This window comes from Dromaius novaehollandiae, chromosome 3, assembly GCF_036370855.1.
Source record: "Dromaius novaehollandiae isolate bDroNov1 chromosome 3, bDroNov1.hap1, whole genome shotgun sequence".
Classification (NCBI taxonomy): Eukaryota; Metazoa; Chordata; class Aves; order Casuariiformes; family Dromaiidae; genus Dromaius; species Dromaius novaehollandiae.
Window position 1 is genome coordinate 40,852,281 of NC_088100.1, and position 16,447 is coordinate 40,868,727.

A 16,447-nucleotide genomic window follows, 5' to 3' on the forward strand; every position below is an offset into this window, starting at 1 on the left:
GTTTTATGAGTGCACTAATTGCTTCTTGAATCACGTTGTTCCAAGTACACAGAACATCCACATTTATGAAGACTGGGATATTTCCACCTAAGACTTTTACTCATTTTTCCCTTTTGCAATGAACTAGCAGATACTTCAGAGTTCCTCTATCTTGGTGGGCAGCTTCTCGAGTGACATGGAAAAGTCGTTCATTTCAAAAAACACAGTCAACAGCACTAAGAGAAAACAAGGTTTTGCTTTATGATTATCTGCAGTAATTACTGAAGCACATCGTTGGTTTCATGTCTCTGATTCCTTTGGTTATGTTATAAAGTCCAGCACTGCCCTTTTAATCCTATATTTAGAAGGGTATATCCCATATGACAGTCACCTCTAAATTATTCAGTATGTATATCAATGGAAGACAGTGGAATTTTCTTAACAGCCATTTATAACTTTCATATGAAGATCAAGACTTTGATATTACCAAAATGGTAAATGCAAGTCTAAGAGAGCTTTTGAATGACTCTGATGAATGCAACAGAGAATACAATTACGACTGAAACGAAAGCTACCAGCAGCCAAAAAGAGATCAAATTACTACAGTTATGTTCTGCCCTACTTTGTCAAAACAGAGTATAATTCAGCAGGCACCAATAAGCCTTGCAGAGCACACTATGTTCTGTACACTACAGGGCTAGGTAGCTAAGTGAATATACTTATTTTAAATGTGTTGATACTAAATATACATAGCTACCTTCATAGATTTATCTGATAACACATCCTAGCAAGAAAACTAAAATATGTTTTGATAAATACAATAATTCAGCTACCTGTTTGTGATACTGACTCTCCATTTTCACATTTACTATCTATAAGAGCATTGACCCAGTAAACCTTTCAAACTATGAGTAATAGATGCAATCATTGATATTCCTCTGAAAGCAACCCTGCTTTCACAACCCTCCGGTGTATATGTCATCCTTCTGATATGCTGTGTTACTGCTTACACTAAAACAGCAGGATGAAGACCTAGCTAAATATTTTTCCTTATACTGATACAAACTACAATGTTTTGCTTTGCTTTGCTTTACTATGGCCTTGACTAACAAAAAATAAGGACATTTAAGGAAGGATCTTCATGGAAACTTAAGAGGTCTATTGGTTCTCTTGGACATGCACAGGAGAAAGTCCTGGGAGAAAATAACCCCAACAAGGTTGTTCTTCCAGATATTTTCCTAAATCTTTTCAGTTTGATAGAAAGAGTATGGATGAATCATACATGAGGCATTCTGTGTATTGATAGCTATTCCAGTATCTGAAGAAAAGAGAGTGCTGATATACTTCCCACTGTATTTTCCAGTTTCCAAGTCATCATTCCTGATCTACCAAATCCTCAGTTCCAGAAAGACTGCTGTAAGATTCAGTATGAGTAGGAACACTGCCATGGAGACAGCTGACCATGTCCTTAATGGCAGCCTATGTTAAGGACAACAAGCAGAACCAACTAATAGGATCACCCAGTAACAAGCTCTCATTAATTCAAAGCAAAACCCAGACTTTCTTATCCAGCCATAGAAGAGACTTCATTTTTCAAAGTTGATCCACCACACACATAAGTTAACCTAATTTGTGTGAATACAACTTTATTCTCCTAAAAGCAGATATGTTTGCCAAAGCTGAACAATTGTGTTGGCATTCTCACCTGAATATCATGTTTACAGTATATATTCTTAACATTCACTCATTGTCTTTTAGTCAGAAAGTATGTGCAATCTGGCACAGCTGGGAGCATAGTAGCAAGTGTACTCAGCAAGCTCCTAGGCATCTAACTTTGAGACAAGAGCAACGAAAAAAATGTATTTGAAGGCCTTTATGAGCACTGATTCTATCCTAGCACAAAATAACATCTTTATTTTCCCAACATTTAAAATGGTAGCCTTCAGAAAAAAGCATCTTTTTAGAGAATCTCGCAAATGGCACAAATGCAGATGCCACCTTTTAAATGTCAAATGACAATCCTCAGGATGGCTAGTACACATAATGTAAAATGTAAGAAATAGCTCCTGTCTAATGCCATTGGCAAGCAATGGCTGCAGGATGATTAAACTGCACATCAGAAGTTTAAGAACCTTTTTAGATAACTGTCATAAATGCAATTCATTGCCTTACAAATCAGAGAACTTCGTATGGTATAGGTCATAAGCAAACAAATGAGATAACCTATCAGTTAGAACTAGTACATTCCTTAGGCAATCAGACTTAGGGCATTGACAACTATTCAGACAAAAGAAGGAAGTCAGGCTAAACAATTTTGGCAAATTACATATAGATTTGCACCTCTAAATATACCAGAAAACCAATTGTAGAAAGTTAAGCAAGGAAAACTTTAGAGACGTCGTTTTCTCACTATATGCAGAGCTAAAAGTCATTCGTTTCCCTCGCTTGGCCATTTTTTGTCAAGTGTGGATGCTAGGAGTTCGTACCTGTAAGAAATGTCCTAATTCCCTGAGGTGACAATTATCTCCGGTTCTTAGAAAGTCAGTGGAAATAATAAGTTTATTATGCTTGAAAATTATAATGTTTTTCTTTAGGAGTCTAGCAATTTAATTAGATGAGGACTCTACTTATTAGTTTTTCTGTTGGTTTTTTCTGTTGTTTATTAATATAAAAAGGGTATAAAACCACCTGAAGATAGCAAAGATAAACTTGAATTGGCACAAAAAAAATTACTTGTATATTCACAGAAAAATACTCAGAGAAATACTGTGCATTGCTAGTACATTTTAGCAGGTTCATAAAGCATATGATAGGATGGTATATTTGAGATCTGCGTAGCAATTTAAAAGAACTGCTAGGAACATTGCCATGGAAATTGAATGTAACAGCTATTCATAGGCAGAAAAGAGTTGTAAAGCTCGGTGGCATTTCAGGAGACTGACAGCAAGTTCTCCTTTAAAGGAAAGTCTACCACAACACAAGAAGTGCACGCTGACCTGACAACAGCAACCACTTTGACTGGTAATAGATTCAGGCAGAAATGTTCCTCTTACAGGGGAAATCACTTTTAGCAATGAGATCCTCTAAGTAAACATAAAAGGTTTAGGTAGTAGGGGTCAATACAAAGGCTGATGAAAATTCTTCTCCTCAGATTATCTTCTGCTGCAAAGTCTACAAAACGTAGGCAATCTACATTAAGGAACCACTACAAAATTGGAAAACTAAGTCCAGAAAGTTGTAAAAAAGCAAAAACTTATTACGGACGATTGTTAAAAGCAAAAATTTGTTATGTATATGATAGTTCCTAAGGCTTTATCCATCAGCTTTTGTATTGAGCCTACATCTGTAGCGAATACCTGCTATTGCAATAGAAATATTTAACAATAAGTGATGCCTCATCACTAGCAAACATGATGTCTGAGTTTCAAACGTTTGCCAGTAACTAACCTGATTTATGTTTTAAAATTCACAGCAGAGCCCAGAAAAGGTATTCTCTGCTAGGAAAGGCATACCAATTATATAGGGTTATTTAGGAGAAACTGGCCCTGTTTAATGAAACAAAACATGACCTTTTGGAGATATTGCGCTCAGTGGTACCTTTCAGAAATATTTCACTCAATTTCAGTAATTGAAAGTTGAGGTAACTTTAGTGATTTTCAGTGAGCTTTTACAATGATGAAAAATGATAATACAGCCTACTACACAATGGGAATAGTGCAAATAATTAACAGGCAATCAAGCATTTCGGACCACCACTAAGTCTGCCAAGGGAAGGGAAGGAAAATATATTAGTCTCATGCAAGTTAGTCAGTAATAAAAATCTGTTTATTATTCTCCTTTCAGTTTAAAAGCTAAGTTTTTTGTTAGTGCTTAATATTGAGAGTTATGAGTTAAATAATTCAGTTATTCTTTAAGATAACATTTTTCTTAGAAGACTGGAACTCAACAACTGTCCTTCTTCCTTCCCCCCAAAAATCCTAAACCCACACAACCAGATTTTATTCCTCATCCAAAATAAGAGCACAGAGTATCAAGCAGAAATCAGCCTGAGCCAAGACAAAAACATCATAGAGTTCAGGAGGCAAAAAGATGAAACAGAAAAGAATAAATCCTGATACAAGCTTTCCAAACATGCTCGAAAAGTGTCCTTAGGCCTTCCTAAGTGGTGGCCAGATAACCTGCTTTTAGGTTGCTCAAGGAATAAAATAATTATTTCATCCTTTTTCCAAGCAAGACAAAATAATAGTTCTAGCCAGCAAGAAAATCAGTTATGAAGAGACTGCTAGCATAAAAATTAGATAGCCTCAGGCAGATATCTAGTGAAGGTATGATTTACAAGGTAGATAGCAAAAGTAATTTCACTGATGAGTGGGTACAGGTCAGCGAGCTGATTCTGCTATCCAAAGATAAGAGGCCATTTTTGAGATTTCAATTAAAAACACAGGTTGGCAAACTGCAAGTGTTAAAACAAATGTACAAAGTTGTTCACTCTTTGGAAGTAACCTTTTAGAAAAAAATGATTGAAAGTTTCCAATCTTATATGAGCATTCAGAAACTGTGAATAATGCATTAGGCTTTTACCTGCAAACTACCAGGCAAGTTCACTCATGATCTGGTCATAATCACAGGGCAACATACCTGTCCATGAAGTTTCCTGCTGGCCTGTTTCACTCCTCCTAATTAGCACTTAGCTTCGGTCCCTGCTCTGCCAACCTGTTACATGTAGAGGGATCAGAAAGCTGATCAGATGGAATGGAGCTGACTCAGTAATATGGGAATTATATCAGTAGCATCTTAAATGGACAGAAAATGATGAAGGGAAAAGAAGCATCAGGGAGAAAAGACATAAAAGGGAAACCAAAAGGAATGTGGGAAATAAGCTACTGGACAGAGAGGAAGCATGAAAAGGAAACAGAAGAAAGGAAAAGAGTACAAAGGAAAGAAGAGAAACAATAGTAAGAAAACATTGTCTTATATTTGTCTCTCACCATGGAGTTGTTAGAGGATGGTAGGTATGACAGGGGATGTGCAGGGGCACTATGAAGCACACATCACATCAAATCACCTATGTAACAATCTTAGATCACAAACTAGGTAAAAATCTCCATTGCTTCCCCTAAACATGCTCTTCCCATGATCTGTGAAAGCATTTAGTCTCTGGAAAAGGAGGAAGAAGGGAGGCCTTAGTCATTGGCCTTTTATGAAATTAAAGTACTTGCATGTCCTGGGAAACACCGCAAATAAATAATTCAGATAACTGGTGAATTAGTTAGGAATAACAATGCAGAGTTAACATGATCTTGCAAAATAAACTAACCTGCACAGGCAGAATACAATCTTCTTAGTCCTTAACATTGTGTCTACCATCACTAGTCACAGTGCAAAACAATTTATGTTTCAGTACAAGCAGCTTACAACTCATATTATGAGTTTAAAAGGAGATGGGAAGACTAACAGAAGAAAATAGACCCTATTATACCTAGTTGAAACACTAAATTTGGTAGTAAAACTTTTCACAGATCCCTTTTCATCAAAATATCCTGATTTCTCCAAATTGAACTAACCCACAGGCACTATTATGCTGAAGCTCTCGATATCTGAGAGAAAAGTGAGAAAAACTGGACCTCTAAGGGGCTCCGATTGCAAGCACCATTCCTATTCATGAATCATTTCAGGTACTTTGATTTTCATTATAAGACATACTTAAACCAAACTTCAAAGTAACAAAATCTTCTTTCTCCACTCTTCTTTACTCTCAGTACCAGTGTTGCCTACTGTTAGTAGGGATTATATTCAGACACTCAGGTCTGGATGCCTGTATCTAAATTCACAGATCAAGAGAATAGCATCTTTGAATAAACTAGAAACACTTTCACCAAACAGACGGAACTAATAGGCTCAGCTTTCATTATACTAAATAATTAGTTAACTAATGCATTCTGTTTTAACTACTAAACTTACGGAAAGTGTCTCCCTCCTCCCCCCAAGCTTTCCTGTCTGTAAATGGTCACATCCCATTCAACCTTCTCTGCTGCCACTTTATCCCTCTTTGTGACCTTGCTCAAATTCCTGTCCACCTCTGCTTCCTTCTTCCTCAAAAACGCACATGAGACTTCATGAGCTCCCAGAAGAAATTCCTTAAATTTTGCTGCTTTTCTAAATGTCAGCATCATCTCTGTCTCTTCTTCTACACGATCAAACGTCAGTAAAAATGGTTGTTGAAAATTGTTTTCTTCTGGATATGCACTGTATATTTTGCAGTCTGCCTTACTCTCTTTTCACTTGAGACAAACTAGGTTTATCAAAGTTTCTAGGTCTCACCATGACCAAAACTCAGGCATCTACTCCACCCAGCAATAAACATCTTTCTCTGTGAAAAGCACCTAAAAACATCATAGATAGGACTGCAGCTATAATGTGAAAAGAAAAATAATTTCAGTTAGTATTCTCAAGGGATCATTAATGCATTGTTATACTCTCTTGCCCTTGTATTGTTGCCAATTATTCTATGCTCTCTGTAACGCATAAAATAAAAAAGCAATGTCATCTACATTCCTTCACTTTTTTCAGTTAAACAGGTTTATTATTTCCCAATTAATAGGTCTATAATCATTTCTTTTCCCTAAATATTTTATTTATATTTTCCTGAACTCCAAAAACCACTGAGAAAACTTAATCTAAGGAAAGATCAGTTTAACCACAGGTACAATGAACTTATGTTCAATAAACCCTGAAATAATACTGAAATGTGAACAATAAATTGGACTAAACAAATACAATCCATATTTTAAAGAGAAAAACTTATATAAATATTTATGCAGCAAGAGACAGTTTTTATTGGGTTATAAATTTCCCAGTATGCTAAATCAGTGAATACAAGTTCTAGAAACACAAAACATATCATATATTAATTTCCTGCAACAATAAGATTAGAGAGACATTTAGGTAATTTCATTTCAAGTGGAAAAGGTAATTTCAAATTTAACTGTAGTAAATCGGAATAGCATAACCTCTTATATTCAAAAAAGTGATCCTGGAAAACCTTCACAACCACCTTAGATTTTAACAATATTCTGTGACAACAGGATTTCCTATGAAAATACAAATTTTTTTCGCCCTTGTAGTTTCGCTTCGAATAGCTGTATATTAAAAAAAACAACCATTATGTTAAAGAAACAAAAGGACTAACTGATCATTTATTTTGTGGTTAGCTGATGCAGAAGTAGCCATGAAGAACAAGGTTAATCTTATTTCCAGATGGCAGTGGCATCACCCTTGCTAAGATCTACAATATAGAAAGTAGACCAGGAAAAAAACTGTATTAAACTAAACACAAATGTTTTCAACGAGCAGCTGTCAAGGTAGTAGTCTTGGTCCAATTTAGACAATGATTCCTTGCTTTACAAGGTAAGAAAAAATGTCAACAGGGATGATGTTTCAGTAACAATGTGTAACTACATAGATTATGTTTGTTGCATCAGTCAGCAGTAGCATCAGTAGATTGGAAGAGGTCACGCTACTGCTTTACTTTTACAAAGCCACTCTTGCTGCTTGAGAACGATCCATTTATACTCTTTTTGGGTTGCTAAGAAGTCTGCCTGCAACTCTTCTGGTCATTTCCCCCGTCCCATCCCAGTCGCATGTTTACATTGGTAAGCAGGTTTCAAAGATATATCATGCTTTACTTTCACTAAAATAGTACGTATCACATAAATTTTATTAAAATTTTAGCGCGTGAAACATCCTGGAAGAAGAAAAATAACCTGAGGGCTCAGATCAGTGGCTGAAAGATTCATGGAACTCAGGCAATCACAAAAAGTCCTTCCTGATTTAGGAGCACATCACATCACATATGTGGAAAAAAACCATGAGCTGATTTCTGGAAAATATTACTTTGGATCAATCCAAAGTCACACACGCACACACTATAAATTAGATGAAAACTGGTTGAATGTAAGCAGTTTGAGGAACGAGAAAATTAAAATCAACTTTGAAAAGTAATTCTGACCAAAACAAAGGTTAGGTCGTAGATATTTGGGGGGGGGGGGGGGGGGGGGGGCCAGGAGGAATGGAAATCCCATTTAAAAAAATAAATGAAAAAAAAAATCCATTCTTATACTACTTACTCCTGTAGGCTGAAAAATCAGTCCATCCACTTCATGGCTAACTTCTCTAGCAAAGCTTCCTTCAAGGAGCTGTAGAACAAAAGGAAAATACATCTTTTTGCACAGAGAAATATATCGCTTATAAGATTCCATCCTGAAGCAGCTGCTAAGCTACTACTGTAATTGCTCTCTAGCAAACAGTTTCAGTTAAGATGTAATGTTAGAGCTTGGGAAATGTCAACATAGAAAGCCTCAACAAACTAGCAGTTTTTCCAAAGAGCACTTGAGGTCCAAACACGTTTCAGGGAGGTAGCAACTACGGCAGCACTTCCAGAAAAAGCCGTCGTCCAAAAAGAAACATCAGAAACAGTCCACAGACTAGAAGAGAGAAGCAGCGCGGCTGACGAAAGAGCAGTTCTGAGATAGGACACCACAGTCATCCGTGGCCAAATTAAAAAACAAACTCACCACTTTAAAACATAAATAGTGCTTATTTTTGCTTGAAAATACGTATTGAAAAAATTAAGGGCATCATTGAAAACTCCCTTTTGGCACACTCCTTAACTGGGGCATATCCCAATAACACTGCTACACTATTGCTAAACAACCATCTGAATTATCTAATTATTTTAAAATAATAATATATATTTTATCTAAAAACTAGATACCTGCACACAATAATTCATCATTTTGCTATAAAATAACTAACCTTTCTTATACACACAATGGTTAGAATATTTCCGTTTATTCTGTATAAACAGTTACAGCTTTCATTATTCAATTTTTAGATACAATTTAGTTGAAAAGCATATTTTATGAGAGTATGCTTAAGTGGAAAAACACTTAAGGATATTAGATTTTAAGTCAAAAATAGTCCAGTGAAACACTATTTTTCACTATTTCAGCATAGAGCCCTAATTCAGAATTTGAAGTCCTAGCATACACTTACCTAATTATCATATCAAAATTTACAACTGAGGCTCACAAACAAGAGTTCATTAAAAAAAAAAAAATCTGATCTTCAGAATTGTATGATTACATGGGAAACCCACGTACATAGAAAAATAAACCATTCTAGATTTAATGCATTGTTTATTAGACAATTATACAAAATAGTGAAAAAAATAACCCCTCACTGTTAATCTTTGCTTCAGCAGAACAACGAGCACACTGGAAATCTTTCAAATACTCCAAAAAGTTAAAAAAAAAAAAAAATCAAAACAAGCTAAGTCTTCTGGGGATCACTTTCAAGATTACTGTGTTGAGCGTAATATTTCCAAAATCTACAGGCCAGTGAGAAATCTGTAATAAGAATACACTTGATACCTACAAAAGCACATGGGAAATATTTTATTAAATTCAAGTACCAAAAACCCCTCCCTTCAAATACAAAAATACATTAAAAATAAAATGCAACCTTCAAATTAGCTGAGACCATACTTATATATACACATTTCTAGCTAGCCAGGCAAGTGAAACCAATCACATTTTTACTTTATTTGAAGTTCTTAAAGGAATTTTAATTTGAGGACAGGGTTGCTTCAGTATTGGAGATTAAACAAAGTGTATTATTTAGTACTCCCCAAAATAAAACTTAAGAATAAAGAAACAATCCTTTAATTCAGAGTGTGTGACTCTCTCAGCTAAAACACAAAATTATTATTGTGCACTGTTTTACCTGTAGCTCTCTGTACTCTGGTCTAAATGTATTTTTAGAAAACTAGACTGAAGTATTATTACAAGTTTACAAATGGGAGGAAAAAAGTAAAAAAATAGAAAAAAAAGAAAAAGTTACCATTTAGAAAAATGTATTCTGGTATTCCCTTTTATTCACGTAATTTATAAAAGCACTACTCTCCCAGAACTACAAAATGCATGAGACTCCCTCTTATCACATTGACTTCCAGTTTCAGATTTGTTAAGCGGCTTGAACTCATTCTGCTCATTTTGGAGGCACCCGGTAATCTTACTAACATATCTTCTCTCAAGTGTCCATTAGATATTGAAGATAAAAAGATATTAGAAGCTAGCATAAGTCTCAATAGATAACTCAGCTTCTTCATATTCCCACTTATTCCACTTTCTGTCTCATTATGTCAACAAAAGTATTTCAGTGACAATATTCTAGAACAAAATTTTTTACTAGAAAGAATCAACAATTTTTTTTTGAGGGCAGGCAAAAAGAGAAAATTTCTCTGCGTTTCTTTCTATATACTTTTCCTTGACAATTTAACTACTTAGACAATATCTGTAAACAACAGAATACAAACCTATTTGACAATCTGGAAAGCTTGAAAAGACAGTAGAATGAATAGGAAACAGGTACTTGACTTCTAAGCAAAAACAGTAGTATTTTTGATACTATAAAGTATAGTTGATATAAAGGTTTCTAGTTTCATGAATTTCTATATGCAGATATACATGGCTCATCTTTTAAAAAGCCTATCTTCTTGTTTAATTTACCACACGTTAACATTTCTAATTAACTTGAACAGTACAATCTTTTTAATCAGCACCATGATAAATGGCACACCTGCTTGACTGGGACCACTGCCAGGGACCAGATAAAATGCAATGGATCTCAACGACGTTTTATAAAAGATGGGTAAATGATGCATGCAAGCCAATTCTTCTGGCATGCTATTCCTTGTAGCCTACCGGTATGTATTTCCACCTGTGAAATCTTTCGTTCAGATCTTACGGCTTCCTGCTTTATTGTGAACATCACAAGGAACCATATATTCATGCTACAGTTTATTACTCAAATTTTTTTCCATTATTACTTTAAAATTAAATCAAATTGAAAATAATTGCTACATCTAATAAGAGTATTCCTCTGATGAAAAGAGTGGTATAATCACATGAAATGAATGGAGCCGTGTGACAAGTAAAAGGATTTCTCCTTGCTGTTTAACCGCTGTGATTAAGAGCAGCAGTATGACATCAAAAGCAATACTAATAACCTGAATCACTGAAGCTGATTTTGCTAAAACTCTGAATCAGTCAGCAGAATTTCCCGAGTGGATAAGTGAACAATCACACGTTAGAGATCTCGCTACACTTTACAATAACAAAATCACTTGGCTCCTCCAGCAGGAAGAAGAGGAAATTTCCTTGCATACAGATTCCACATAATCCCAGTCATTTTTAACTAGTGTTTCTTTAATTCCAAGGCAACTCACACAATTCTTGTAAGTTTTCAGATGTCAATTTATTCATAAAATAAGCAAGTCTAGTAGGTACTACTGTGTCTCTGCCTTTTCCTTACAAAAAAAAAACTCATGGAAACACAAAATACTATGCAAAACACAAAACATCTATTAATGTCTTTCTGCTAAAAGTCGTATTGACTTTCTACAAAAAAATTTGTCTAGAGTCCTTGCACACACTTATTACCGATTTTGTCTGTATTTCTGATGCAAAGCTGATACCATTTATTGGCTTGTAAAATACTCGGAGATACAGAAAAAAAACCCACTTTGTATTACAAGACAAATATGTACCTGGTTTTCTTGCTTTTTCAATTTCACAACTGCTGTAGGCTTCGTTCAGTTTTAAGCCAAGCTACAGCAATTCTGCATGCATCAGCCCTCATGTGGTTTTTCAGTTATCTCCAAGTTCTACTTCTTCACTCCACAACCAAAGAGAACAGACTTTATTCAAAAGTATCAGATACAAATAAATTAACAGTTGAATTAACAGTCTGTTGACTAGCATTCGAAAGACCTTCAGACATGCACGTACTGTTATTCCCGACTTCATATAGCCCCAATATCTTAAGTCACTTAAGTTTCAGCTCACTTTCAAGGACACTAATTTTATCTAATGATTAAAGTCTTCAACGTGACACCACAGACTAATCCTCACATCCTAAGAACTGCCAGGTTTTACAGACATTGGTTTCACAAATGGTATAATCTCTATAAAGATACTGCAGATTTTTTCAAACATATTGCACAGTTTTCAGAAAAAGATTTATAAGTTACCAGCACTAATTATCACCTTATTTAAAAGGAAATGATTACTTAGTCTCTTTGCCCTTCTCTAAAAGAGATGGCATATTCTGTTTTAAAAATAGGATATTACTTCTGGTTTATTTTTGCATTAATTCGTCTTGTTTGCCAGTTTCTATATTTCTCTAATTTCTTCTGTCTTTTTTTACATGACAACCTCCTCAATATCTCTGTCTCGCCTCAGTATACCATGTTCCATTATGCCTTAATTTTACAAGTTCAGTAGAAAAATTACTCACTCTAACATTGGTGCCTGAAGTATTTAAGAGGTCCCAGAACAAGTTTACTTCCAAAATGGGAGGCACATATTTTTTAAAATGTACAGTGGTTAAGAGCATGTAACAAAACTGCTGAACATATTCAATGAATTTAATGCATGTCTGCTACTAGAGAGTTAGCTAACGCACGTCTGCTAACTCTTAAAATAAAAAAAAATCTTCACCTCTTTACTGCTTGCAGAAGCTTTTGAAGAAATAATCTCTGGATCACATATTCAGTTGAAGAACTGTGTAACAAAACCAGTATTTCTATTGGCTTTTACATATTCCCAACTTCCAATTTTCCATTTTTTTTAAATATCTCTAATATTTCCAGGAGTGGCAGCCCTGATTTTAACTTAGGAACAAATACTTAAAAAAACAAAACAAAACAAAAAACACTGCTTGGCAAAACTATTTTGCTTAAAAATCAGGACAGAAATCATGTATTTCGGAAATCCTGATTTTGAAAGACATCAGAAACTCTACTCATAACCCCGTGTACTGAACTGTTACGTTCAGTTAAGCTAAAACAACACAAAAAGGTTTGGCTCAGATTCATCCCAAAAATTCCATCTCCCAAAATAAATCAATAAAAGTAATTGGCGGCGATAAAACCATCATCCAACCTATTAACATTCTAACCTCCAGCTATCCAACATTACCTTTTGAAGAGGAAGCCTCCTGGAAACATTATCAATTGCAGTTTAACATCAGATGTGTGAAGCTGGTTTCTGCAGACTAAGGTTAGTCTCTGCTATTCTCTTCTCCCCAGAATTTTTCCAATTTCCCCTCTTCCATAGCACATTTTATTTTACTTTTTAAATCAGAGAAGCTATTAAGAATCAAACAGCTAAAAAGCTGATTTCAGTCCCAAAAATCAAATAGAATGAAATAGCATGATTAATTATATAAGAGGAAAGTTTCACATATATTGAGGAAAAAAAAAAAACTTAGAATTTCAAACGGTCTGCATAAAGTTGGCTAATTCATTTTTTAAGAGAATTATTGCCCAAAATGAAGTAGTAAGAGAAGTTCTGGTTCTCTGATAAAGTGGATATTTACTTGGACTGGAATTACTTCAAGTATGTAGTAAAACTTTCAAGAGTCCTTAGGGACCCAGGGGAACACACAGTTTGGGGGAATTAAAGGGAGCACATACCTTCTGAAAAATGGGACAAACTGAAGCCAGTTAGATTTTGATCTTTTTCATACTTGGGATACAATTCACCTTATCTAGCTTTAGCATCTAAAAGTAAACAAATCTAGTCCAAATTAATCACTTTTGGGGGAGAGAGGAGAAGACTCAAACAACCACCTCTGGTGATTCCGCTGCTTCCTTGCCTCCCTGCCCTAAAATAGATAAAGCCTAGATCACCAGTTTAGATTAACTTTCAGATAGCTACAGTAAAATGAGACAAAAAACTTATCCCCACATGCACATTAAAGTAACTTTTAAAGTGATATGCTCAAGTCCCAAGTAATCTTTTGGAAAAGGGTCCACTCTCAAGTTGCAGCAGGCAGTGCTGGAGAACCACAATCTCTGTTAAGTTGCTCTTATGAACTGTTGCATGCATAACTAAGAAAAAAGAGAGAAAAGAAAGAACTTTCCCATAAAAATCTTTTCTTGCTTCAACTTTTCTTCCTTGTTCCTCCATAGGTATCTAGACTCTGAAGTCACCTTAGTGTTTTTCTCTGAGAAAGAAACAAGCTTCAGATTCCAAAACATCTCCCAAGGATGCAGATTTAACTCTTTAAACATTTCGACAGTTTCTCCTCTAAACTTAGATTTATCAATTTTTTTTCCATTAGCTGAAGACATCAGAACTAGAGTGGACAGTGTTCCAGAAGAGCTGTATCATCAAGAAAAAAAATGCACTCCCCTTTACCCTACTCGAGAATCTCCTTTCAAGTAGATCCTTGGATACATTAACACTTGCCAAAGTATTTCACCAGCTGGTTCTTCATTACAACTGGATCCTTGACTGAAAGCGATTCTTAAGTAACTGTGAAGGTCTTCAAAGCACGGCCTATGATCTCAGAAGTGTGACTTGACACGCAGCCATAGAAGTAAACATTTTTTGCTTGTATCCAGTGATTCCAAATGCCATAAGTGGCTCAACATTAGCATTTATTACTCACATAAAAACACATAAATGAGAGACAGATTACTAATGATTTCATGTTTCCCTCCAAATTGCCAATAAGAATGAATAGCAGACTTTTAATCAATTTAGCATGACCCAGTTTCCTTTTCATCATTCTCATTTCCTAATCAAAACATAATATGCTACTTAACGTGAAATAAATGAGCTGAAAACAGTGTTAATGTATGAATAAAAGTGCATCTTTATGGCATGTTAAAGTCTGATTCTCCAATGTATTTTCAATCATTCATTGTATTTGGCTATACTTATCTTAAAATTTTTGATTTGCTGGGAAATGAGTCTTTTAAGGCAAGACAGACAATATAACATGTTAACTATGAGAGTAAATTCACGAAACCACAGTTAGTACTGCATATTCTTACACTAATACACTAAATTATCAAGTGAAAAAATATTTTCTGTCCTATGGTAATGGTCTAAAATATGCGTAAAGAAAGAGAAGGATCAGAAATTGTAGAAATTAAATGAAAAGCTTAATTTCCCCAAAATAATTATCTAAAGAAGTTTTATATGCTCATCAAAAAACACTAAATAGTGAAAGGTAATTGCTCCATTTTCAGTAAACCAGTGAAGAAATCTACTTTGCAGTAACTGCATAAGGAACTCAAAGTGTAAACTTTTTGGTTGCTTATTACTTAAGATGAAATTTCATGCTCTTTGACTGCAAAATCAGTGTGCAATTCAAGTTGCATGCAGATCCACTAAAAAATTATGCATATAGCTCAAATCCTAGTTTCATGCAGCCATTCCCTCACGATGTTGATTTGTATAGACAAGAGAAAAGCTGTAAATGTTATTTTGTCTATATAAATATGTACATGTTGAAAGCGTTTTATGTTAACCAGTAAACAGGAAGAATAAAAGTAAACTTCAAAGGCTCAACTATTTACCAAAATCACTACTATTTTAAGTAGGAATCTGTTGCAATGATGAAAGTTACTCCAAATGGCTGAGTAAAAAAAGGGGGGGAGGGGGATTTTTGCAGTTGATAACATTAAAAAAAATTTACTTTTTATAACGTATTTTATGGAAAGCTTTTCAGTTTGATAATTTACTAGAAGCTCCAAAAGCAATCATACTGAAAGACTAAAAGACTAAAAATAACCTCTTTGCCAAGTTAATCACACAGAACATTTTGGCTCAAAAGACATTAAAAACACCTAATTACTGCAATGGATTTGTTCCCTATCAGAATGAAAGCAGATAATGGCAGCAATGTGAGACTGATGTTCACTAATATGATCAAGAGACTCATTATTATCCATGAATCATTTGTAGCATTCAAAACTTGATTAATGTCAGGTCAAGTTTAACATGTGATAGGTTTTATTAGTAATGCTCGGCTATCCCACAGCTTATCAGTTGAAGTGAGTGCCATCTGTTACATGCAGGAATAGCCAACAGTCAAAACAAAAAGTGCGGTGGATACGACTGGTCACTGAAGTACATTTGAAGAATTCCGTAAGGCAGCGACACTAATAATTTTAAACATCTTAGACCAGAACCCAGCACAAAAACACCTGCTAGAGACAGCAAATCTGCCTCAAAATCAAGCACACAAGGTAGGCTTTTACCCTTTTAAAGCCTGACTGAAGGAGTACTTAATACTACTGGATTTAGCTGCACAGTTTGATCAGTGTCTAGCAAGAAAAAAATAAGTTGCAAGAGGAATATGCACAGCTTCCGCTCTGTAATAGTTCATCATCTTTAGTAAGCGTTTTCTTGCATAGAATACCATTTATTAGAACAGTACTTTATTCTAAAATATCACTCACCATATTCATGTGCATATGGCCCTATGGCTCATGTAGCACAACACTGTCAGAAGACCACAAACCTGATATTCACATTCCACGAGCAAACGCACTGACAATCTTTTACTTGTTTTAATTATAGATAATCACAAGAAGAAATCTTTTTGCAAT

The 16,447-nt window shown here is 35.0% G+C and overlaps 1 protein-coding gene across 3 annotated transcripts in view; it reads right to left on the reverse strand.

The window, feature by feature from the left end:
- Positions 1 to 16,447, reverse strand: part of RNGTT (RNA guanylyltransferase and 5'-phosphatase) — a 193,850-nt gene that overhangs the window by 83,768 nt on the left and 93,635 nt on the right. For 2 of the 3 annotated variants that reach the window (XM_064508770.1, XM_064508768.1), the window contains one exon: positions 8,106 to 8,174. The exons of the other annotated variant lie outside the window; for it this stretch is intronic. In XM_064508770.1, coding sequence (XP_064364840.1) covers positions 8,106 to 8,174 — 69 coding nt within the window. The remainder of the gene's footprint in view (positions 1 to 8,105; positions 8,175 to 16,447) is intronic. 3 annotated transcript variants of the gene reach the window in all.